This window comes from Spermophilus citellus, assembly GCF_964194105.1.
Source record: "Spermophilus citellus genome assembly, chromosome: 9".
Lineage (NCBI taxonomy): Eukaryota > Metazoa > Chordata > Mammalia > Rodentia > Sciuridae > Spermophilus > Spermophilus citellus.
In genome coordinates, this window is record NC_138191.1 from 3083813 (window position 1) to 3109882 (window position 26070).

The 26070-nt window shown below is 45.0% G+C and overlaps 1 protein-coding gene across 1 annotated transcript; it reads left to right on the forward strand.

Annotated features, from left to right (window-relative positions):
* Positions 1-22166: 22166 nt before the first annotated feature.
* On the forward strand, positions 22167-25084 carry PSMB4 (proteasome 20S subunit beta 4). Its single transcript, XM_081307110.1, has 7 exons — positions 22167-22341; positions 22578-22784; positions 23008-23154; positions 23333-23414; positions 24241-24357; positions 24685-24773; positions 24973-25084. The coding sequence occupies exons 1-7, from the start codon at positions 22202-22204 to the stop codon at positions 24983-24985; spliced, it is 795 nt and encodes a 264-aa protein (XP_081163236.1). The 5' UTR covers positions 22167-22201; the 3' UTR covers positions 24986-25084.
* The last annotated feature ends 986 nt before the right edge of the window (positions 25085-26070 follow it).

The following is a 26070-nucleotide window of genomic DNA, read 5'->3' on the forward strand; positions in this document are numbered from 1 at the left end:
TCCTTGCTCAGATCACCCACAGGATTTAGAAGAAATACTGCCTGAAAAATCCTGAGAAGAAAAAGCATTCCAGCCCCGTTTACAGGTGACTGGCTTTCACCTGCCAGATGGCCTATTATTAAGAGATTAACTGCAAAAAGGTTAGAGCCACACTGCCCGTGTTGAATTCTGGTTCCACCAGTCACAGGCAATGCGGATTTGGGTAAATCTCATCAGGCCCCACTTGTCAGGGCTACATTTCCAGTAGACTATTCAGCAAGAAATTCAGAACTGTCTTATGTACAACAAAAATCTGAAGACAAAAAGCCTACTGCAGACAGCCTACAATATGTAAAAATGCAGCCTTTTGATGGTTGACAAATACATTTTACCCAAATGCCCTGAGCTATGAGAAATTTCAGGTATTTGACTGTATTGGTAGACACCTGTGGTAGGTTGGGTTTATCCCACCAGAACAACAACAGCCACAACATGACTTCAGAAATAATCAAAGTCCTCTTGAAGGAACTGATCCCTAGATACATGCAATCCCCACAGGAACTGGGGACTGGATCCAGGGGTGTTTTACCTCTGAACAGCCCCAGTCCTTTTTATTTTTTTGTTTTGAGACAGGTTCAAGGATAGAGGCTGGCAGGGCACAGAGGCACAGGCCTGTAATCCCAGCAGCTGGGGAGGCTGAGACAGGAGGATCATGAGTTTAAAGCCAGCCTCAGCAACAGTGAGGCACTAAGTAACTCAGTGAGACCCTGTCTCTAAATAAAATGACTTCAAAAATATAAAATAGGGCTGGGGATGTGGCTCAGTGGTTAAGTGTCCCTGAGTTCAATCCCTGGTACCAAAAAGAAAAGAGAAAAAAGAAAAAGGATAAGGCTGCATGTGGCCTGTACAGCACAGACTTTCTCTAAGTCAGACCCAGCTGGGTCAGCTGTGGTGGAGGATCCATTTGGCACACAGGAGCTACCCAACCAGCCCATCACCTGGTAAAGGGTTGCTTACATTAACTCTCCCCCAGCATGGAGGGGCAGAAACGTGTTCTCTCTTGAAGGCAATTCCATAATTTTAGATTTGGATTTGCTCTCCCTGCTCTCATGCATCTGCTGACCATCTGTGGGCAGCCTGGACACCTCCCTCGTAGGCTATCCTGGTGCCCCATCCTGTGAGGCTTTGACAAAGGTTCTCATTGTCCAGGAGAGACAGGTAACAATCTCTGAGCCTCTGGGAGGGGAGTTTAGGTCACTCCATAAGGAAACAACCGCAGTCATCTTGGTATGATATAGTGGGTAAGAGGCTGAACGCGGTTTCCAGATGGCTTGGTTCAGATCCGAGAGCTAACACATGCTACCTGGGCACCCCTTTCACCATTAGCCCCCCATCTGTGACAGGGGAGATAATAACTCACATTGCAAATAGTAGCTGTGGGAATGAAGTGATACTCGTAAAGCACGTAGAACAGGGCCTGGCATGTTATAAACACTCTATAAATGTGAGCTATTAAAGAGGCAAAAGAATAAGAAGCAAAAGAGGAAAGTCATAAATACCAGCTATGACCTCCGGATCTGTTGGGAAAGTCAGTCTGGTGCACACAAACCTACATGGGAATGTTTAGACCACTTTGATTTGGAATAGCCCAAAACTGGAAAGATCAGGGTGGGGCACACCTGTGATCCCAGCTGCTTGGGACATTTATAAATTGGAGGCCAGCCTGGGCAACTTAGTGAGACCCTGTCTCAAAAACTAAAAAGGGCTGAGGGTATGGCTCCTTGTGTTAAATCTTCAGAATGGCAAAACAAACAAACCCCAAAAAAACCACCTAGGAAAAAAATGACTCAAATGCCCTTCGATGTGTAAATGATTAAATAAGTGGTGGCACATCTACCACGGTGTATTACTCAGCAATAAAAAGGAATGAACTATTGGTACATGCAACCATCTGGATGGATCTCCAGGGAATCATGCGGAACTAGAAAAGCCAACACAAAAGATTACACACTGCAGGATTCCACCCAAAGGGACGTCATCAAAATGGCAGAGTCACAGTCATGGGGAACAGACTAGTGAAGTCCAAGGATTAAGGAATGGAGAGAAGTGAGTCCAGCTAAAAAGGACAACAGGGGGACCCTGTGACAGTGGAATTGTTCTGTATTTTGACTGTATCAATGTCAACATCCTGGTTGTGATGGTGTAATAGTTTGGCAAGATGTCACTACTCGGGGAAAATGTGGAAAGGATACACGGATCTTTCTGTATTTTCTCTTATAATTGCATGGGAATCTACAATTGTCACAAAATAAAAAGTTTAATTAAAAATGGGAATAGGGATTGGGGATGTTTCTCATTGGTAGAGCACTTCCAAGGTCCTGGGTTGTATCCCCAGTATTGCAAACAAACAAACAAACAAACAAACAAACAAACAAACAAAAACAGGCCAGGATTGTAGCTCAGTGATAGAACTTAGCATGTGTGAGACCATGGTTTAACACCCAGTACCAAAAAAGAAATAAGGAAAGAAGAAAAGAGAGACAACAGTAATTTTTACCCTTATTCCCTTCCTTACTGAGTTTTAAGTTTGTGCATGTCTATTTCTATAGTATTTGCAAAGTTCCAAGGTGTAAATGTTTCCTCCATGGCCAATTTCAAGCTAAATATGTAACATCACTGTGCATGGAACTGGGAAGAGATGTGCACAGTGAGGATTCCTAGTACAAGCGGGCAAAACTTTTTGCTTTCTTAGTTTGGCACAAGTTAGAAAGATTGATACTATCCCATGTTAGGTGTGAGAGAAGGGCACTCACACATTGTTACTGTAGAGTGTCTGTGCACTTGCCTAGCATGTGCAAGGCCCTAGGTTCCATCCCCAGTACCCAGAACTGCAAGGCAGTGGGGGGGGGGGGGAAGGGGGCAGGCAATACATGCTGACTTGGAAGGAGAGCCAAGATATTTGAGTGCAAAAAGAAAAATGCCACACTGTATGTGCAATAGATTTCATTAAAAAAAAAAAAACACTTTGCTGTTTGCATCAGTCTGGAAAGACACAACAAAATGTAAATAAAAGTTACTTCTTGGAGAAAGAGTAATTGCACGTTTTACTTTGTATATTTATGTATTTTTTGAAGTCAATAAGCAGATATGGTGTGTGATTTTGATTTTTTTCCTTTTTTTTTTTGGTGCCAGGGAACTGGACCCAGGGTTGTTCTACCACTGAGCCACATCCCCAGCCCTTTTTAAATTTTATTTTGAGACAGGGTTTCACTAAATTTCTTAGGGCTTCATTAAATGGCTGCCACTGGCCTGTAACTCGTGCGCCTCCTGCCTCAGCCTCCCAAGCAGTTGGGATTACAGGTGTGCACCTCCACACCCAGTCGCTTTAATCCCATATGAACTGGCAGATTTTGTTGATTTTTTTTTTATTGCAGAAAATAATTCCTTGGATTCTTCCCAAAGTGTCGTATAATAAAGACTATAAAGCTCACTTTCACCTACCATCTTGAGGCCACTACACACACATATATGCTGTTTTGTGTATTTAAATTAACACAAATGGTATTAAATCTTACATATCATTCATTCTGTGATTTTCCCTTTTCAATCAAAAATGTATCATGAGCTGGGCTTGGTGGGGCACACTGTAATACTAGCCATTCAGGAGGCTAAGGCAGGAGTTCAAAGCCAGCCTCAGCAACTTAATGAGGCCCTAAGCAATTTATTGAGACCCTGCCTCTAAATAAAAAATAAATAAAAAGGCTAGGGAGGGCTGGGGTGTAGCTCAGCAGTAGAGAGCTTGCCCAGCACGTGTGAGGCCCTGGGTTGGAACCTCAGCACCACATAAAAATAAATAAAATAAAGGTATTGTGTCCATCTACAGTTAAAACAAATTTTAAAGAAAGGGGGGGCCTAGGGATGTGATTCAATGGTTGAGCACCCTGGGTTCAATTCCTGGCACCAAAAAAAAAAAAGGGGGGTTATGAGATACATTAGATTCTTGCTCTTTGTCCTTGTAATATATATTTGTTAGAAAATACTGCATTTTGTTGTTCTATTTCCGCTTTAATGAACTTTTACACTGCTTCTGATTTCTTTGCTGTTACAAACAGTGCTCTGATGAATGTCTGTGCATGTGTGTCTCTGTGGGTGATAGGTTTACAGGGTCATTTAGCATGTATGCTTTTCAGTTTTATTAGACGCTGTCAAGTTGTTCTCAAAGCAGCTGCATCAATTCCACTCCCATCGGCAGTCTACAAAAGTACATTTTCCCATGTGTTTTCCTACAAGTGATCTTGTCAATATCCTCATTTCGGATAATCATATTGCTAAAAAAAATGGCACCTCAAAGTTTTAATTTAAATTTTTGTGTTTATTAATGAAGTGTACATCTTTTATATTTTTATTGATAATTTGGATTTCTTTTCTGTATGTTAATATTTATATTATATGCTCTTTTTTTTCTTTAGGCTTTTTTTTTTTTTTTTTGCTTTGGAGGTTTTTAAAATTTCCCAGTAATGGGGATCAAACCCAGGGATGCTCTACCCCTGAGCTATATCCCAGCCCTTTTAACTTTTTACTTTGAGATGTGGTCTCCCCAAATTGCCCAGACTGGCCTTGAACTTGTAGTCCTCCTGCTTCAGATTTCTTTCTTTCTTTCTTTTTTTAAAAACTTTTAGTTGTAGATGGACACAATACCTTTATTATTTATTTATTTATTTCTATGTGGTGCTGAGGATGGAACCCAGTCCCTCACACATGCTAGGCAAGTGCTCTATCACTGAGCCCCAGCCCCCTGCTTCAGATTTCTGAGTAGCCAAGATTACAGGTGTGGACCACCTTATGTGGCTCCAGTTATATGCATTAAAAAAAAAATTGTAGTTATAGATGAACACAATACCTTTATTTTATTTTTTTTAATTTTTATGTGGTGCTGAATATGGAACCCCATGCCTCATTTTTGGGAGGCAAGCGCTCTACCCCTGAGCCACAACCCCAGCCCTAGTTATACGCATTTTTAAAGTCATGTGTTTTAAGTTCTAGTCCTTTATATGGGACATCCCCCCCCCCCCAGTCTGTCACTAATAATCTTGCTATTTTTTCAGTAAAATTAAAAGGGGTGGGGAGGCTGAGGTTGTGGCTCAGAGGTAGAGCGCTCGGCTGGCATGAGTGAGGCCCTGGGTTAAAGATAAATAAAGATCCGCTGACAACTAAACAATATTCAAAAAAAAAGGGCAGGGATTGGATCCAGGCCCCGGCACAGGCTAGACGTAGGCGTGCTCTACTACTGACCCACACCCGCGGCCCAATACCAAGGATTTCTTCTTCTTTTTTTTGGGGGGGGGTCAGAAGCCGTTTGTCGTCCCGTTTCTGTGTAACCCGGGGGACACGCAGACGGTCGGCCTGTGCCTTTCCTGGACCTGCTCTTAGAACCCGCCCCACCCCACCCGCGTCCCCTGGTCCCCTCGGTGCCGTCACGGGACGGCGACAGGAAGAGGGTCGGCCCCGCTGTCCCTCCCCTCGGGGCTGCGGGTGGGGGTCGCGCCGGGCCGGCCGGGGCAGCCTCCTTCTTTCTCACCAGGTCGCGCTGTTTGATTTTATTTGGACTTTTCTGTCGTCCACTCTCCGCGGGGCCGAGGCCACCCGGAGCCCCCCGAGGGCGGCCCGTCCGAGCCGCGGCGGCACCCGGCGGCGGCACCGAGGGCCTGGGGTGCGACCCTGGGGTCCAGCTCTCCCTGGGCGGGACGCCGCCTGGGCCTTCCCGCTCGGCCTCCAGCCGCGGACTCCGCTGCCTCTGCCTTTGCTGGCCACGTGACCGGCCACCTGCTGCAGCCCCCGGGTGCAACGACAAAGTCATCCTACTCTGTCATGGCATTCAATATATATATTGATATTATCAATTTTATAAATAACTTCCTTTATATTTTGAATTATGTTTGAGACATTTAATATCATAGAAATATCAATTCTCTCAAAATTAATTCAATGTGATTTCAATGGGAATCCCAATATGATTTGGTATTTTTTTAATATTTATTTTATTATTTTTTTTTTAGGTGGACACAACATCTTTGTTTTATGCCGCGTCCGGCGAAATGGGCCGAGTCCAGCGGGAGACGTCGGGATTAAAAAGACACAGGAGTCCGAGGTCCTTCATCCAGGGGGAATCTGACTTTATTATCTCAGCTCATACTTATATATTTCTTTCAGATAGAATGGAAAGCCACTAGTAGGCGGGAGCAAGGAGGAGGGGAAAACAGGTGGTTCATGTCGACTCATAATGAGCCTTCAACCAGGAACCTTATCAGACCCAAGCAGGTCAGGACGTCCCCACATGACCATTATAGGCTGAATAATATGAAAACAGACACCACAAATCCTTCAAGGCCTTGTGAGCTCCTTCAAGGCCTTGTGAGCTGGCCTCTTTGACGTGCACAACAAGAAACCAGGGCTGGATCCAAGCCCTGGGGGCCGGGGGGAGTCCGTGCCAGCAGTTCCCCCTCTTTTGTTTGTTGCACGTCAAAGAGAATCAAGTAGCCCCTGTCTTAGGTCGTTCACTGCCCTTACAGTGCTTACCCATCTCTGGGGAGGCCCCATTTCCCCTGTCTTAGGTTTGCAGTGCAAGCGTGAAAGTTGCCCGTCTCTGGGTACTACAAGATCAGCTCGTTGTTGCCAAGGCGTTTAGTGGTATCTATTCAGCCAGTCATTATTAGGTCTTTAATTGGTTCCGGTTCAACAGGGCATAGAGTCAGAGGAGAGGAATAATAAAATAAGGAAGAAAGGGGGTAAAGGGAGGAAGGCATGAAGCAGGGATCATTGTAGAAAAATCATCTTCGAATCGGTCGGAGACAAACTTCAGCAAAATCATCCTTGGTTTGTAGGCGTTGATAATGAACCTGTATTGGCTTAGAAGTCAGAATGTTAATTTGATCTTTAATAAATTGTGTTATTCTATTGACAAGGCAGGGGCCTATAGCAACTATAAGGAGAAGGCCCGACAGGGGTCCAAGCAAAGGAAGGAGATAAGGCAGAAATCCATTTAGTCCCGTCCAAAGGGGATTTTCAAGTAACTCCCTTTTTCTTTTCTCCAAGTCATCTTGAAGTTCCTTAATTTTTGTACGGACTATGTCTGACTTATTAGCATAGAAACAACATCTCTCCCCCAAGGCCAAACAGATCCCACCCTGATTAGCGGTTAGCAAGTCTAAGCCGCGTCTGTTTTGAAGGACCACCTCTGCTAAGGAGTCTATTTGATCTTGTAAGTCCTTAATGGTCCCTGATAGGGTTTGTACATCGTCTATGAGTTGTTGGGATAAGCGGCGGTACGAATGTATAGCTGTGCCTAATCCGGCTGTACCGGTGCCCACAGCAGTGGTCACTCGAAGGCCCACAAGAAGCGGCAAAAACTGAACAGCCCTTTTATGTCTCCTGATCAAAGTGTCCAGGCTGGGAATAGGCAGGGGCTCATCACCTGAGACGATTGTTACATCAGGGAGGAGAAGTGCCAGGACACATCCGCCCGTCCAGTTGGCCGGGAGCCTGGAAAAGGCAAGGTTTCCGCCACAGACAAAGACAGTACCGTTGGGAGGACAAAGAGGTGGGGTTGGTGAGGAATACTTTGTGACCACCGAGCAGTTCCTTACATTCAGGAACCCTACATCAACATCATTAGAAGTGTTTTGAAAAGATCCTATAAGGCACATTATAAAGCCCTCCACAATTTGCACCCTAAAGGGTAACCCAGGACCACACGCTGTGCCCTCTTGAATGGTATTATTAACAGAAATGGCCAGTGGCATCATTACACCTGTGGTCATACAAAGCCAGCAATCTCCGGCAAGAGTGGGATTGGAGTCATTAAGCAGGGAAAAGGTGGTCTCTAAAATACCTAGGGTGTTAGCGTCTAGATCAGGGAGTTGGGATTTAGGTAGTGCCAGGGGGTGATACATAAGTTTGGGGGTCTCTGGTTCCAGTCGCCTAATTACCTCAATGTGTTTAATGGCATCTGTGGGTCCCCCTCCATCAGAGATCCCTACAGGGGCCGTGTTAGACCAGCAGGAGGGCTTGCCAACAATACCATAACAACCAGCCAGCTTCATGTAGCCAGATATGTCTCCCCCTCCAAACATAGGTTGAAAAAAATAAGCACTATTTGGTGGACCCTCCCCTTTGACGGCAGTCAGCGTAGCCTCAAAATATGTTTTCCCATTTTTAATACAAGGGGAGGCCTCCATATAGCATGAGGAATGAATTGTTGACGTAAAGTTGCAAGTTGAAGAGCATTGTGGAGTGCCCTCCGGGTTTGGAGCTTTAATTTTTGGCTTATTGATACAAACCCAATTGGGGTGGGTAGCACCCGTGGTCTGGAAACTTGTACTGAGGTAAGCCACCCTATTGGTACAATCAGAAGTGGCGGTGTAAGAGCCTGGGGCCTGCGTCATTGTTCCCCCTTTGCATTCACAGGGGGTTCCATAGAGGTATGTTAGAAGATTTGTGCCGGCCGGGGGACCAAGGCCCCCATGAACTAACTCACCCAGAGGGAACATCACCAGCAGAGTCCATCTCACGGTCCGGAAGATCAGTGGCAACGGCAGGCTCATGTGTCTGGGGGTCTTCATCTGTAGCCTCATGTTTGTCGTTTACTGGTCTTATGCAGCGTTCCGGGACCCAAATGGGCTTTTCTGCTCCTGGAGGGAAAACACACACGGCTCCTCTCACTCTCGCTAAGAGTGGAGCCAAAGGCTGCCACCTTCCGGTGGATAAATCTTTCCACCGTACTTGAGCATTTTGTACAGTTGGAGGGGAGAAATGGCGCTGTGCGGCCGTACGTCCCCTCGCATCAGTGAGCAAAAAATTCAAAGTGAACAAGGTTGTGGATAATAGCGCTTGTGGTCCCTGGCAGCATCTATATATTTCCCCCTCTTTTGTTTTTTGTAAATAGGTTTTTAAATGTTGATGGGCTCGTTCTACAATAGCTTGTCCCTGGGGATTATAAGGGATTCCTGTTTTGTGTTCAATCTCCCATTGGGCACAGAATTGTTGAACTGTTTGACTTGTATATGCGGGTCCATTGTCTGTCTTGAGACAGCGTGGACTGCCCATGCATGAGAAAGCTTTTAAGAGATGTCCAATTACATCTTTAGCCTTCTCCCCAGTATGTAAGGTAGCAAAGATATAGCCAGAATATGTGTCAATAGAAACATGCACAAAAGACAGCTTTCCAAAACTTGGGAAGTGGGTAACATCAGTTTGCCAGATATCATTTGGTTGTAAGCCTCTAGGATTAACACTTAGACTAGGGGAATGAATGAATGGAGCACACACTGGGCATAAGGAAACAATTTTTAGAGCCTGATCGAGTGTGCATCCCGTACGGAAGCGTAAGGATTGTGCATTTAAATGGAATTTAGCATGGAGCTGGGAGGCCTCATCATGCCCGGTTATGGCATATATTAGGCCCATATTATGAGTGGCGGCATCTGCTTTAGCATTACCCTCCGCCAGAGGCCCAGGAAGCTCCGAGTGTCCTCGGATATGTCCAATGAATAAAGGATCTCGTCTAGCCCAAACAAGGAGCTGAACCGTTTGTAATTGTTCTATGATGGTAGATTGTCTGCCAATATAGGGGGCTGTTTCAATAACTAAGGCTAAATTGGCAACATAGAGACTATCAGTGTACACATTAAGTGGGATGGAATTGTATAGTTTAAGGGCCATAATTAGAGCCTCAACTTCTGATCTTTGGGCAGACAGTTTAGGTACTGGGTGTCGAGTTACTTGAGACCCATCAAAAACAACAGCAAACCCCTCTTTTGCTCCATCTGTATAAACAGTCTGAGCTCCCGGGATAGGCTCCCCTTTAATAATTTTTGGAAAAATAATAGGACATTTTTTAAGGCCTTCTAGAAGTTTATGTCGGGGAAAGTGATTATCAATTTTACCTTTGAAATTACAAAGAAAGAGACACCAAAGATCATGTTCTTGTTGCAATTTTAAAATCATATCCTGGGTATAGGGTTGAATGAGAATGTCAAAAGTCTTTCCAAACAATGCATCACCCAAATATTTGGCTTTCCAAATCAGATTTATTACTAGTTCATAAAAGGGAGTTATTACCCGAGAGTTAGAAGCGGGTAAGTGGACCCAATAAATAGGGCCTGCTTGCCAAAACACTCTAGTAGGAGTTATTTTAGATGGCAGAACTACAAATGATAGGGGTATAGAGTAATCTATCTGGGTAACCTGCATGTCTTGTAGGGCCTTCTCTATCAGTCTTAATGATTGTAGAGCCTCAGGTGTGGGTTTCCTGGCTGAGGTAGGGGAAGGGTCTCCTTGGAGGAGATCATATAGAGGCTTAAGTTCCCCTGTGGGAATATGGAAGGATGGACGTAGCCACTGTATTTCTCCTAAAAAGGTTTGCCATTGGTGCAGAGTCTTAAGGTGATGTATTTGGAATTGAGGCTTTGGGGGATAGATTCCAATATGATTTATAACGTACCCCAAATAGTTAAAAGGGTGTTGGAATTGAACCTTTTCAGGGGCTATGATCAATCCTGCCCTCTGTAGGAGGGACTGGAGGACCTCATAAGCCTGAAGGAGGGAGTCTTTCTGTGGCCCTGTTAATAAAATATCATCCATATAATGAATAAGATACAGCTGAGAAAATTGGCGCCGAAAGGGTTGTAAGACTTTGGCTACAAAATATTGGCACATTGTGGGACTGTTGGACATTCCTTGGGGTAGGACAGTCCACTCAAATCGTTGATAAGGCTCCCTAAAATTTATGGATGGTAGGGAAAAAGCAAAGCGTTTTCGGTCTTCTGGATGTAGGGGAATGGAGAAAAAACAATCCTTTAAGTCTATGACAATAAGGTGCCAATCCTTAGGGATTGCAGTCGGGCATGGCAGCCCTGGTTGCAGGGGTCCCATGGGCTGCATGGTTTTATTAATCACCCGTAAATCCTGCAGGAGTCTCCATTTTCCCGATCCCTTTTTTATGACAAAAATAGGAGTATTCCAAGGAGAAGTAGAGGATGTCACATGTCCCAGGTTAAGTTGTTCCTGAACTAGTAAAGAAGCGGCCTGTAACTTTTCTTTTGTCAGGGGCCACTGTTCTACCCACACTGGATCGTTTGATAGCCATGTGATGGCTAGTGGGGATGGCCGCTCTTCAGCGGCCCCTAAGAAAAATTTCCCAATCCTCGTTGGTCCTTTCCTTTTCTAATAACCTGGCCCATTAGGTCTATGGAGGAAGTTCTGCCCTCATGTCCCTTCCCTAAGCCTTTCCCAGGCAGCCATCCCATATCCAGCATTACATTATTAACAAAATGATTATTTTTTTTTTAAGGTTTGGGTGGTAAGGATAGCCCCCATTTGTTGGAGTAGATCTCTCCCCCAGAGGTTTGTGGGAAGCCCGGCCACCACATAAGGTTGGAAGAAGCCACTGTGACCTTCATTATCTTCCCACTTTAAGAAGGATGCACTCTTTTGTGGTCTGGTTTGACCTATGCCCTGTAGGACAGCAGAGGGACTCTGGAGGGGCCAGGCGCGAGGCCACTGTCTATCGGAGATGACAGAAACATCCGCCCCCGAGTCCAATATTCCCTCAAAGGTTTTATCTTGTATTTTCAATGTAAACTTAGGACGTGAATCCAAGTGAGCCACCCAGTAGGTTTGGGGGGTCCCGGTGGAGCCAAATGCGCCCCTTTCTCGGGATCTGAGAAGATTAGGTCCAGGGACAGAGACCAAGGGCAGAAGCTCCAGTTGGCCTATGTGCTCTCCCGGGCGGATGACAACAAGTCCCTGTGTTGCCTCTACCATTATCTTTATTTCTCCCTGGTAATCAGAATCAACAACTCCGGTAAGGACTCTCAATCCTCGCTGAGCAGTGCTACCCCGCCCCAGTACTAATGCCACTGTCCCTTCAGGAAGAGGTCCAAACACCCCAGTGGGTAAAATTTGGGGCCCCATCTGTGGGGTTAGCACTGCTCGGGAGGTGGAACTGAGGTCCAGTCCTGCACTTCCTGGGGTTCCCCGGGGGAGTTGGCTGATAGAAAGGGGTTGGTTAGTGGGAGGCGGCGGAGACGCCTGGTCTCTGAGGTTTGACTCTGTCTCGGCATTGCCCCGTACACTTTGGTTTCGGGGCCCGGGGCAGGCCCCTGTTCCCGTTTCCCGGCAATATGAAGTGACCTTCATTGTCAAATTTGGATCTGCACTCAGTACTCCAATGATTACCCTTACGGCAGCGGGGACAAAGTCCCGGTCTCCCTCTGCCAGGATTTTTATGAAATTCTGGGCAATCTCTTTGTATATGACCCCTTTTGCCACATTTAAAGCATTCCCTCAGGTTAGCCCCTTGATTGTTAAATTTTTGGAAACCAGTCTTAAGGGCCGCGGCCAGAACTTGACCAGTGATATGGGGCCCATCTATATCCTTGCATGCTCTAATCATATCATCAACACTTTTGGCTCGTGAGGACTTTATGGCATTTTGGCAGTAGGTATTAGCGTTTTCATAAGCCAATTGCTTAATCAAAGGCATGGCCTGTTCCAGGTTTGGGAATATTTTTCCCGCTGCCTGCATTAGGCGGGCTATAAAATCTGAATATGGCTCAGAAGGTCCTTGAGAAATTCTTGAAATTTTTGTCTCTGTCTTGGAGACAGGTAGGGCCTTCCAAGCATGTACGGCAGCTGAGGCGATCTGAGCATAAACTCCTGGATCAAAATTTATCTGTTGGTCAATGGTGGCATATTGTCCGGTCCCTGTCAACATTTCTGCATTTCTCCGTGGATGGCCTGCATTCTGATTAATTTGGGCCAACTCACGGCATCTCTCATGGTATTCACTTTTCCATAACAAAAAATCTCCTCCTGACAAAACAGCCCTACAAAGTTGTTGCCAATCATTGGGAGTCAATTGGTTAACTGAAAAAGATTCAAAAAGGGTTAATGTAAAGGGAGCATGAGGCCCATAATTTATAACTGCCTCCTTAAGTTGTTTGATATCTTTAAAGGCTAAAGGGACGTGGACCCGGGCTGGATGTCCATCAGCATCAGTATTTTCTATCACAGGAAAAGTTTGAGCTATCTTAGGGCTCCAATGGACCCCGGCTCGCCTAATTAGGGGGTCTCCGTTTCCGTCCCAATAAGGATTATAGAGAGGAGGAGGGACAGGTGGGGGTGCACTAGGCGCTTTTGAGATAATTCCTTTTAAACGACCCTCCATCTCTTGAATCTCCTTTTTTAATTCTTCCTCCTCTTCAGAGAGGCAACTAGCATCCTCAATGTCCTTGTCTAAATTAACGTGAAGGCGTCTCTTATTTTTCCCGGTAGGGACTTCAGGAGAGCCTTCCTCTTTTAGGGAAACCTTCATCTGTTCTTCCTGAACTTGATTAAGGGCTTGTTCACACTCTGCAAGTTGTTCCTTAATCTTTATTTTGTCTGTTAGTAAGGCATCTTTAACCAGTCTCCACAAAGAGAAAGTGGCAATAGGGACACTCCCTGGTCCTTTATCCCTCAATAATTTCTGAAGATCATGTCTAACCTGATCCCAATCATTATTATTAAGAAATCCCCCTGTCAGAAACCAAGGACATGCCTGGGCAATAACTTCAACGAATTTTGTTGTAGTTTTTGTTTTTATTCCTGTTCCTTGTGTGTTCAACAGCTCTCTGAGTTCGTTGGCCAGACGAACTTTAGCTGCTGAGTTACCCATGGTGCGCACCCCTTTTCCCCTTCTCTTATGGAAGGTCTCTTTTCCCCTTCTCTTATGGAAGGTCTCCAATTCTCCCCCTTCTCTTATGGAAGGTGAGTCCCATCCGCTTACCTCCGCTTTCCGATCTCGGTGTGGACCTCCAATTGCCGCGTCCGGCGAAATGGACCGAGTCCGGCGGGAGACGTCGGGATTAAAAAAGACACAGGAGTCCGAGGTCCTTCATCCAGGGGGAATCTGACTTTATTATCTCAGCTCATACTTATATATTTCTTTCAGATAGAATAGAAAGCCACTAGTAGGCGGGAGCAAGGAGGAGGGGAAAACAGGTGGTTCATGTCGACTCATAATGAGCCTTCAACCAGGAACCTTATCAGACCCAAGCAGGTCAGGGCGTCCCCACATGACCATTATAGGCTGAATAATATGAAAACAGACACCACAAATCCTTCAAGGCCTTGTGAGCTCCTTCAAGGCCTTGTGAGCTGGCCTCTTTGACGTGCACAACAAGAAACCAGGGCTGGATCCAAGCCCTGGGGGCCGGGGGGAGTCCGTGCCAGCAGTTTTATATTTATGTGGTGCTAAGGATCGAACCCAGTGCCCCATGCATGCCAGGGGAGCACTCTGCCACTGAGCCACAACCCCAGCCCCTGGTATTCTTTTTAACTGGATAAAATGATCCTAAAATTTATAAGGGAGTCTAATTTTCCCCAGGTCTTTTTTTTTTTTTTTTTTTTTTTAGAGAGAGAGAGAGAACTTTTTAAAAAAATATTTATTTTTCAGTTTTCGGTGGACACAACATCTTTATTTTATTTGTATGTGGTGCTAAGGATTGAACCCAGCGCCCTGCACATGCCAGGCGACCACATGAACGCTTGAGCCACCTCCCCAGCCCCCCCAGCTCTTTTTTTTTTTGGTATTTTATTTAGAGGCAGGGCCTTGCTAAATTGCTGAGGCTGGCTTTGAACTCACAATCCTCCTACCTCAGCTTCCTGAATCTCCGGAATTATAGTGCGCCTCGGTGCCCAGGATGCAATCAGTAAAACGCAGACTGTAAGGCGAGCAGGAGGCACCCAGATCAAACATCCTGGATCCTTCAACAGATAATCGTTATGAAAACAAGGGACAGGGGAGGAAATGTGTATGCTGAGAAATCAAAATACATTTCAAATTAAATAAATGGAAAAGACTGATGTATAGGGTCCAGGGAAGCAAAACTTGCATGATTAAACTGTAAAGAAATGCAGGGGCATTTGGATACTACCTTAAGGGGAGACTATTGTACTGGGTCCAGAGCAGCTAGAAAAACTCCATTTCTTGATTTCAGTGCTAGTTTCATGAGTGTTTGCCAGATAACTCATTAAGTCATGCATTTGGGCTGGGGTTGTGACTCAGTGGTACAGCCCTTGACTAGCACGTGCGAGGTCCTAGGTTCAATCCTCAGCACTACATAAAAAATAAAAAAATAAAAATAAAAAGGTATTGGGTCCAACTACAATTCAAAAATAAAATAAAAATTTAAAAAAGTCATGCATTTGTTTCATGTGATTTTCTGTACATACATTTTATATTTATATTATAAAGGAAACAAAATACATATACAGAATATATATATATATATTTCTGTATATGTATTTTACATGTAATATATATATATATATATATATATATATATATATATATTTATTTATTTATTTATATATATGAACAAATTCTGGACTTCTGACCCCAGGTATGATAGGTTGATAGGTTGATAATATCTTCCAAAAGTATGTTTATGTGGGAATCCCTGTAACCTGTGAATGTTATCTTATTTGGAAAAAAGGATTTTTGTGGATATGATTGGAGATTTTGAGATGAGAGGGCTGGGGTGGTGGCTCAGTGGTAGAGCTTGCCTAGCATGTTAGAAGCACTGGGTTCAATCCTCATTTTAAAAAATGAATAAAATAAAGTTATTATGTCCAATTACAACTAAAAATATTTTTCTAAAAAGATTTTTAGATGAGGAGAATATTCTGGGTTCTTGGGTGGGTCCTAAAAGCAATCATTAGTGTCCTGATGCGAGGACAGCTCAGGGTATTGGATGCCCAGGGAAAGAAGAGGTGGAGATGGAGGCAGAGAGTGGAGCAGAACGCTGCGGGCTGAGGAAAACCAGTAATACCAGCAGTCGCCAGGAGCTCCGAGAAGCAGGGAATAAATTTGCCTCTAGATCCTGCAGAGGGAGCACCTCCCTGCCAATACCTCGATTTCAAACTTCAGGTGCTAGAGTTCAGAGAGTCACTCTGTACCGTTTTACATTCCTGAGGTTGTGGTTACTGGTTATGGCATTCCCAGGAAACGGATACCCTGGGTACGTTATAGTAGGTCGTGGCTGGTCAGTCCTCTTGCTATATTAAGGAGGAGGTAAATAAATTATAAAAAAAAACCCATATTTAAAAGCAGGGTACCAAATGGCTGTGGAAGGAATGAGGTCTAGATGAATTAAAATTCCAGAAAGGGAGAACTTTTCTGGGGTGAGCTGATTATAGGCTGAGGATCAGGCTAATCCAGCAGAATGCTTTGCTTGGGCAGGAGAAATCACATAGTTTTTAGTGATCGTGTAAAACCAGAGTAGCAAGCTAGAAATTTAAGAGGCCTCAAACTATGTCCAGTTTTACGCATGGAATATTTGCTGAGCACTGGGCATGCGCAGGAGACCAGAGTGGAGCTACAAGCTTCTAAAAGGCAGTATGAAGCTCCTGCAGTTTGGCATGAGTGGTCAGGAAATAAAATCCTGCTGAGCTAGCAGAGGGAGAGGACCTCATTTACTCAAATGGTGTCCCCCCCAAGATATCTGCCAGATTTTGTGGCTGCATGAAGCAGAAGTCTGGAGAGCTAGCTCAATCTCTTCCAGTTTTTCAGAGCTCAATTTTCAATCAAAAGGTTGTGAAAAAACATGCCTGAAGAATAGGAATGCGCCAGACTGAAACAGAAACCCAACCTGACACAGTCTGATTGGACCAAGGTGATCAGACCCCCATCTGCCCAATTGGAAAAAGGAAGAATGTTCTCTAGTGGAAGGTAATATAACAATTACTCGTAACTTATGACAAATAATAAAAAGGTATAATATTTGCAAAGAGAAAACAGGACTAAAATGAAAAGAAAAAAATAAACCATAGAAGTAGACCCACACATGACCCAGATACAGACGCCCCTTGACTTATGGTGGGGTCACATCCTGATAGACTTGTCATAGGTTGGAAATACCATAGTGGAAAATGCCCTTAATGCCTTTAACCTACGGAACTTCATAGCTTTGCAACACAAACTCTATGGGGTACTGGCTGTTTGCCCCTGTGACTGAATGGCTGACCAGGAGCAGTGGCTCACTGCCGCTGCCTGGCACTGCACGAGGGTATCACAGCACAGATCACCCGCGTGGAAGATCAAAGTTCAAATTTTAAAGTATGGTTTCCCTACTGAATGTGGAACATTTTTGCACCACTGTAGAGGTGATAAATCATAAGTTGAATCATCATAAGTGGGGGACCATCTTTATTAGAGTTAGCATTTGAGAATGTAAAAATAACTATGATTGACAGGTTAAATAAAATAGAGAAAATGAAGGGCTGGGGTTGTGGCTCAGTGGTACAGCACTTGCCTAGAGTGCACTAGCAAGTGCACTGGGTTGGATCCTCAGCACCAATAAATGTAAAATAAAGACATTGTGTTGGGGCTGGGGATGTGGCTCAGGCGGTAGCGCACTCGCCTGGCATGCGTGCGGCCCGGGTTCGATCCTCAGCACCACATACCAACAAAGATGTTGTGTCCGCCGAGAACTAAAAAAAATAAATAAATATTAAAAATTATCTCCCTCTCTCACTCTCTCTTTTAAAAAAAAGATATTGTGTCCATTTAAAACTACAAAATAAATTATAAAAAAATAGAGAAAATGATGAATTACTGTAGTCTATAAAAATGTCAAATGGGCATTCTAAAATTGGAAAAAATACAAAATCTGAAATCAATTAAGTTATGAGTTTAACAGCAGATTGAGTATGGCAGAGCCTGAGGAGTGAATTCAAAGAGAGGTCTGTAGAAAATGCTCCAAGAGAAGCCATTGAGAGAGGATGAAAACAACAACAACAACAAACAAAAAGCAGGAAACATGAGATGTTCAAATATCTAGCACACGACTGAAGTCTCAGAGGAGAAGAGAACGAAGTTTGGGCAAAAGCAATATTCAAAGAGATAATGGGGCTGGGGATGTGGCTCAAGCTCGTCTGGCATGAGTGGGGCACTGGGTTCCATCCTCAGCACCACGTACAAAGATGTTGTGTCTGCCGAAAACTATCTATCTATCTATCTACCTATCTATCTATAGATCTATCTATCTATCTATCTATCTATCTATATATATATATATTTAAAAAATTCTCTCTCTCTTTAAAAAAAAAAGAGAGATAATGGCCAAGAATTTTCCAAAACTGATAAAAGATTCAACCCACTGAAGAAGCTTAGCAAATGCAAGTAGGTTAGATACAGATAAAATCCTGCCCAGGCGTACCCTAGTAGCATACTCTGTCAGTCAGCTGCCACTGTGACAAAATCCCCCCGGGGTAAACTACTAATAGGGAGGTTTGTTTGGCTCATGGTTTCAGAGGCTTCTATCTCCAATCACTTGATCCCATTGCCTTTGGGCGCGTGGTGAGATAGCCTCATAGTAAGACCACAGAGCAAAGGAAGCCGTTTACCGTTTACGTGGTGGCCAGAAGGTGAGGAAGGTGGCAGGAGGGGAAGAGAGAAAGAGGGGGAGGAGTACAGTCCCATGTCCTCTTCAAGGGCACGCCCCTAATGGCCTAGCTGCCTCCACCAGGCCCCACCTACTAAAGTTCCACCTCCCAAGGGTGTCATGGGATGGGGACCAAACATTCAATGCATGGGCCTTTGGGGACATTCCAGTTCCAAACCATCAGCCCAAGAAGAGAATTCAGAAGGGGGAGAGAGAGAGGAAGAGAGAAAGGAAGAGAGAGAGGGAGAGAGAGGGAGAGAGAGGGAGAGAGAGAAAAGATGTCCTGCCTTCACAGAAATAGAACCACTACTAAGAGGTAACTCCTCCACAAAAACGATGGAAGCCAGAAGATAGTGAAATAACTCTTCAAAGTTCCAAAAGAAAACAACTGTCCATCTCTATCCCAAAGGAAATAGTCTATAAAAATAAAACTGAAAAGCAAAAAACAAAACAAAACAAAACAAAACCCCACAACACTTTTATGAAAACAGCCTTGAAGAAGAATAAAATTAGAGGTTTCATAATCCAGATTTCAAAACCTACAGTAAATGACACTCTGATACTGACATAAAGACAGAAATTTAGACCAATGGAATTAGAAGAGAGAGGCCAGAAGTAAACGCTCACCTACGATCAAATGACTGGACAAGGGTTAAAAAGGACGGAAAACAGAAAGCAACCACTCACTGGGGAGAAGACAGTCTTCTATGCCAGTCTATACCTGTCTCAAATTAAAAAAAGAAAGATCAGGTGATGTCGCTCAGTAGTAAAGCACTTGCATAGCAAGTAGGAACCCCTGGATCGATCCCCAGGACTGCAAAACAACAACCAAACAACAGAGCCTTTGTGCATTGGAAGGCACCACTGGAAGACTCAGTTTCTACCTTGGTGGGACTTTCCTTAGGAAGCAGGCAGTCTTCTTCTTCTTCTTTTTTTTTTTTTTTTTTAGGAGAGAGAGAGAATTTTTTTTTTTAAAGAGAAAGAGAGATGAGATGAGAGAGAGAGAGAGAGAGAATTTTTTTTAATATTTATTTTTTAGTTCTCGGCGGACACAACATCTTTGTTGGTATGTGGTGCTGAGGATTGAACCTGGGCTGCACGCATTCGAGGCGAGCGCGCTACCGCTTGAGCCACATCCCCAGCCCCAAGGCAGTCTTCTAACAAGTGTGATGAGCGCTGGGTAGGTGCTACAGACTTGAACTCTCAAGGACATAAAAATGAGAAACTCTTTGGAAGGAGGCCAACATGCTAACGCAGCCTGGACAAAGTGGACATGTTTTCTTTCTCATCTTTGTCTTATAACCTCTACAGCCAGGTTAGGTCAGGAAGTGATCCCTGATTGGGGGTTGAAGCTTCAAATTCCATTCTTTTTTTAAAAAGTGGAACAGTGAAAATGTTTGCAGAGTGGTGGTGAGAATGGTTATTAATTCCAATTTAGTCTAGTTTTAATTGCTTTCTGATGATTTCTGGGAATTCCTGTAATCCAGGACTTCTTGCCCCGTCACAAAACCAGTTAGATGCTAATTAAACGGAAAGTAAGAGCCATCCAGGCTCCGGTTGAGGCTCAGTGGTAGAGCACTTGTCTTGCATATGTGGGGCACTGGGATCGATCCTCAGCACCACATAAATAAATAAAATAAAGGTATCGTGCCCATCTACAACTAAAAAAAAATAGGCTTTAAGGAAAAAAAGAAAAAGAAAAAGTAAGAGCCAACTGGACACCTTAGCGGAGTTTCTGGAGCTTTGGAATATTGCATTGTGGGTGATTTGATTTCTGCCAAGCTGCTCCTGCTCCTACTCCTTCTTGTTTCTTTTCAGCACTGGGGATTGGACTCAGGGCCTCGCACAGGCCAAGCAAGTGCTCTACCACTGAGCTGCAGCTCCAGCCCTCAGTGATTTGGTTTCTGTCATCCCACTCTCAGGCTGGACAGTTCTGATCCTTCACTTTTCTTTTAGACTCTAAATTTAAGCATTTAGCTTCCTTTCTGATCTCTGGAATTGGTACCAGCTCTACCAGAGTCTTAAAACCAGCCAGCCACCTTGAACAAGCACGGAGCCAGGTAGTTGCCGGCAGGTTGATTTGAAGTTTATATGATCAGATCTCTGGTGGCAAGGAGCCAGCTTTCCTGGATTCCCTCAAGTCAATTCTCACCACAACTGAGCATCTACTATTTATGAGTGAGCCTCTGGGTGGAATATAGATTTCAGGAGAAAAGTGTTCAGAATACCTATTTTTAAAGAACAAGGGATTAAAATCTGTTCTTACCACTAAAACTAGTGTCAGACTGTTTACCTTGGACAAGGTCTACCAGTTTGATTAAAGACACTGCTTCCAGCCCTCCCTAGGGTCACATTGAGAGGGGAACCCCTGGAACTTAGTTTCTTTCTTTTTCTTTTTGGTGGGGATGGAGGTTACTGGGTATTGAACTCCGGGGCTCTACACCGCCAAGCCACATCCCCAGCCCTATTTTTATTTTTTATTTTTTTTTTGGTCTCACTGAGTTGCTTAGTGCCTCCTTGTTGCTGAGGCTGGCTTTGAGCTGCAATCCTCCTGCCTCAGCTTCCCCAGACCTGGGATTACAGGCCTGCACCACCACCCTCCGATCAGAATTTAGTTTCAGTCCAACAGTCTCAGTGGAATGTTTCTGCTGCTTAAGAGGTGACTAAAGGCATCTGACAATAAGGAAATTCTCAGCGTTTTGTCTGAGGTCCCAGAGAGTAAGTGAGCCATCTGAGGTAGGATTACTTTTTTATTCTGGGTTTGAAGATTCATTTCCGCCATTCCTGGTGGTGTGACAGGGATTAGCCAGTCTGCCTCAAATCTGGTGTCTTATCTATGAAATGGGTTGAATAATGCTGGCCACATGGGGCTGATTTCGAGGAGGTACAGATCTTGGATTCACTGATTCCTTCTTTTTTTTTTTTTTTAGGACGGGGCTGGTGGGGGCTTACTGGGGATTGAACCCAGGGAAACTTAACCACTGAGCCACATTTCCAGTCCTTTTTATTTTTATTAACTTTTAGTTCTGACATTGTTTTTTACCATTTTCTTTTTATTGGTCCGTTATAGTTGTACACACTGATGGGACTCGTTACATATTCGTACACGCACACGATATGCAGCAGAACGATGCCGTTTTATTCCTTTTTCCCGAAGTACTCCTTAGCTGTGGGCGGACGCAGCCCCTCCGCCTGTCCACCTCGCGGTGCTGAGGGCGGACGCCGGCCGCGCAGCCCCGGGCAGCTCCACCGCTGAGCTGCCCGCGACGCACCGGGCCTCGCCAAATTGCTGCGAACGGCCTCGAATTTGCCATCTTCCTGCCCCAGCCTCCGAGCCGCTGGGATGACAGGCGAGGGCCACCGCGCCCGGAGACGTTGTCATTCGCTTTTTATTTTTATTTGTAGCGACCCCAAAGAAAAACACCAGCAGGGCCGACTCCTCGCTCGGGTCGGTGTTTCCAAGTGTCCGCCGTCCCACCCCACACCCACCCTTCACATCCCCCGCTCCTGGAAACGACTCTCGGAAGACGGTCCAGACGCGACGCCACGCGACTCGACGCTGGGCAAGTCCCACCGTCGTTCTCCGGGGCTACTGAGGCCCACGCTGTCTTCGGATATGACCTCACCCACATGGCTACTGGAGGTGGCTGGCGGGAAGAAGAAAAGTGTTGCACTGAAGGACCACTTCCGCTTCCGCGGGCGCCGGCGCTTTCATTTCTTCTGCGACGGTGACTAAGATGGAACCGTTCTTGGAGTCGCGGTCTGGCCATTGGGCCGGGGGTCCGGCACCTGGGCAGTTTTATCGCATCCCATCCACTCCGGATCCCTTCCTGGGCCCAGCGTCCGCGCTCTGCGGGGGTCCAATCACGAGAACCCAGTAAGTCCTTCCCCTGAGGCTGCGGAGGGGTGGGACCGGGGGCCAGGTGCTCCCGGCTGGTTCTTCGCGAGGCCGGGCGACGTGGGGACTCCCGGGGGACTACCCGGGGCGTGCGAATGGCAGGGGAGGCGCGGAGAATGCAGGTGACCTGCCTGTCAGAAGCGGAGCCCGGTGCTCGGAGAGGGGACGCGGGGCCGTCCCCGCGCCGCCCGTCGCCAGACTTCCCCACCCCTCAGGAACCCCATGGTGACCGGGACCTCGGTCCTCGGCGTGAAGTTCGAAGGCGGCGTGGTGATTGCCGCGGACATGCTGGGCTCTTACGGCTCGCTGGCGCGTTTCCGCAACATCTCCCGCATCATGCGCGTCAACAACAGCACTATGCTGGGAGCCTCCGGGGACTACGCCGACTTCCAGTATTTGAAGCAGGTCCTCGGCCAGATGGTGTAAGTCCCGGCGCCCAGGAGGAGTTTCCAGGTCGGGGTGGAGGCCCTGCTTTATTCCCTGAGCGGGGCGAAGGCTCGAGGCTGCCCGAAACCTGGGGGAGTTGTGGGTCGGAAGTGTGGCCGCGGCGGGCGGAAGTGATTAGATCTTGATGACTTCTTTTTGGGGTGGATGGAGGTTCCAACTTCCATTCTCAATCTTTTATCACAACCAATTCCTTTTAAGGATTGATGAGGAACTGTTGGGAGATGGACACAGCTATAGCCCTAGAGCTATTCACTCGTGGCTGACCAGGGCCATGTACAGCCGCCGCTCCAAGATGAACCCTCTGTGGAACACCATGGTCATCGGAGGCTGTGCTGATGGAGAGAGGTTTATTGGAATACAAATAACTTACTTGACCACCCAACCTAGCTCCTGTGTCGTGTCTGTTCTCCCCCCCCCCCCAGCCCCCAGGCCATCCTTCTCTTGTAACTCGGAACCCATGAACCTATTCCTTCAGCTCAGAAACTTAAGTTTAAATGAGTTCTGTGCCCCCTTGTGTCCTTAGCTTCCTTGGTTATGTGGACATGCTTGGTGTAGCTTATGAAGCCCCTTCCCTGGCCACTGGTTATGGTGCATACTTGGCTCAGGTAAGTAGTGGGTCCAGAGGTGGGAGAGAGGAGAGTAGTAAATCCGGGATTTAGTGGTTGTCTGCTTCCCTGCTCTTGGAATTCTGATGAGGGACACGCTGGGATCCCTAGGCTGGGCAGCTGGTTTTCTTTGTATCTGATCTATGAATGTTGGCACTTAAAGATTCAGTGTGTGCACAGAGTGGGTGCTCTAACCCTTTAAGAGGGGCTTATGGGGCTGGGGTTGTGGCTCAGTGGTAGAGTGCTCACTTGGCACAAGTGAGGCGCTGGGTTGGATCCTCAGCACCACATGAAAATAATAAAGGTATTGTGTCCACTTACAACTAAAAAAATTTTATATATATATATATAAAAGTCTTAGACTGGGGATGTGGCTCAAGCATTAGCGCGCTCGCCTGGCATGCAGGCCGCGCTGGGTGTGATCCTCAGCACCACATAAAAATAAAATAAAAAGATGTTGTGTCCACTGAAAACTATGAAAACTAAAAAATAAATATTAAAAAAATTTTCTCTTTAAAAAAAAGTTGGGCTGGGGATGTGGCTCAAGCGGTAGCGCGCTAGCCTGGCATGCGTGCAGCCCGGGTTCGATCCTCAGCACCACATACCAACAAAGATGTTGTGTCTGCCGAGAACTAAAAAATAAATATTAAAAAAAAAAATTCTCTCTCTCTCTCTTAAAAGAAAAAAAAAAGTCTTAGTAAGCATTTCATTGACAAAATAGGTAGACCTCTTCACTCATTTATGCCTATTTATAGTATGCGTTACAGACAGAGAACCTATTACTCATCTCCTTATGTCTCCCACATTTTTCTTCCTCAATCTCTAGCCTCTTCTTCGAGAAGTTCTGGAGAAACAGCCAGTGCTGAGCCAGGCTGAGGCCCGAGAACTAGTAGAACGCTGCATGCGAGTGCTGTATTATCGAGATGCCCGCTCTTATAACAGGGTGAGGAATGAATGAATAATAAAAATTTGGTAACCTAGGGGTTGGGGTTGTGGCTCAGCAGTAGAGCAGCTCACCTAGCTCGCCTGTTCGTGGCGCTGGGTTCGATCCTCAGCACTACATAAAAATGAAGAAATAAAATAAAGGTAATGTGTTCAACTACAAATTAGAGATATTAAAATATTTTGGTAACCTAATTGGCAGGTTGTAGATACTTGTAAACCCTGAACAGATTGGCTTACTTCTATAACTCCATAGTTTTGGGGGGAGGTTTGCACACACTCCTTCATTTGAGCTTTTCCATTTTCATTGAAAGCTGTTTTCTTTCAGTTTCAAATTGCCACTGTAACTGAAAAAGGTGTTGAAATAGAGGGACCACTGTCTGCAGAGACCAACTGGGATATTGCCCACATGATCAGGTGACTGAAATTTAAAATTAGAGTAGGGAAAATAGTGGTACAATAGTTGGATGTCTGTTGGCTTGCACTAAGCTGGGCTTTTCTGGAGGGTTCCACCTAAAAACCTGAAGAGGGTTTTGGTTGGAGGGTAGAGCTGCTTTTAGAAATTGATGCCTTTATACTTTTTATTCTAATTTTTTAATGCTCTTTTCTTTTTTAGTGGCTTTGAATGAAATACAGCTGCATTATCCTGAAGTTGTAACCTTTAACTTTGAACTTGGTTGGTTCAAAGGTAGCCTTTCTTTTGTAAAATAAATCAGTCCTTCAAAGTACTTGCCAAGTGGTTTTGTTCTGACTGGGTCACACCAAGGGCTAAACTACACATACTGCTGTGCATCATCTCTCTCCCTGGTCAGAGAACCTTAGGCTCTTCATTCTATGTATGAAGGTACAGAAGACCTGTGATAGTCAATCTGGGGCAGTTTCCTGTAGAAGCCACACTTGATCTTTTGTGACAACTGGCTGCTGTTGAAAAAATTTCCCTACTGCACTAGAGTTTTTTCTCATTATTGATGGCTTCAAACCATCATTAAAACACTATTTCAAAGATATACAGAGCAACTTAAATACTGCATGTCTAAGATTACCTTTGTTATCTTAGAATTGTTATTCTCCATGTGTATGAGATATGTCAAAAGACACACTACTGTCATATCTATAAACAGCACAACAAAAACAAGTTACCCTTGGCTGGATGTGGTAACCTCCAATCCACACACCCCTCTAACCTCACTTTTTATGTAGGGACTGTTGAGCAGTGCAACAAATATTTAACCAAAATGTTTATCTTCTAAATCTACTAAATTTTAGCAATGTCAGGAAATTACTTACTAGTGTTTCATTAAAAGTCCCAAATATAGCCTTTTTTTTTGAGTCAGACTGTTGGATATTAGTAATGTTCCATCCCTGGAATGGTTTTAAACTTTGAACTTTAAAATGAACACCTTTGATAGTCCTGATGTATATCCTCTCCAAATCTTTTTGAGGAAGCGTATAGGCAACAAGTAAATTTAAGCAAAAGAAAACCATGAGCTCAACTATAAAACTTCTACACATTCAGTCTCAACACAAAGTCAATAAATACTTGTTTATTGATTAAACTGAATTATAAAAAACAAAACAAAAAACCTTCTACTAAGCCATGCAGGCAGAGTCCACAAAGACAACTTCCTGGCCAAAACCCAGCTGATCACTGTAGTATGATCTTAGAAAAATTAACCCATCCAGAAAGTCAGTGTGCAGAGGCCAGAAACCCAGC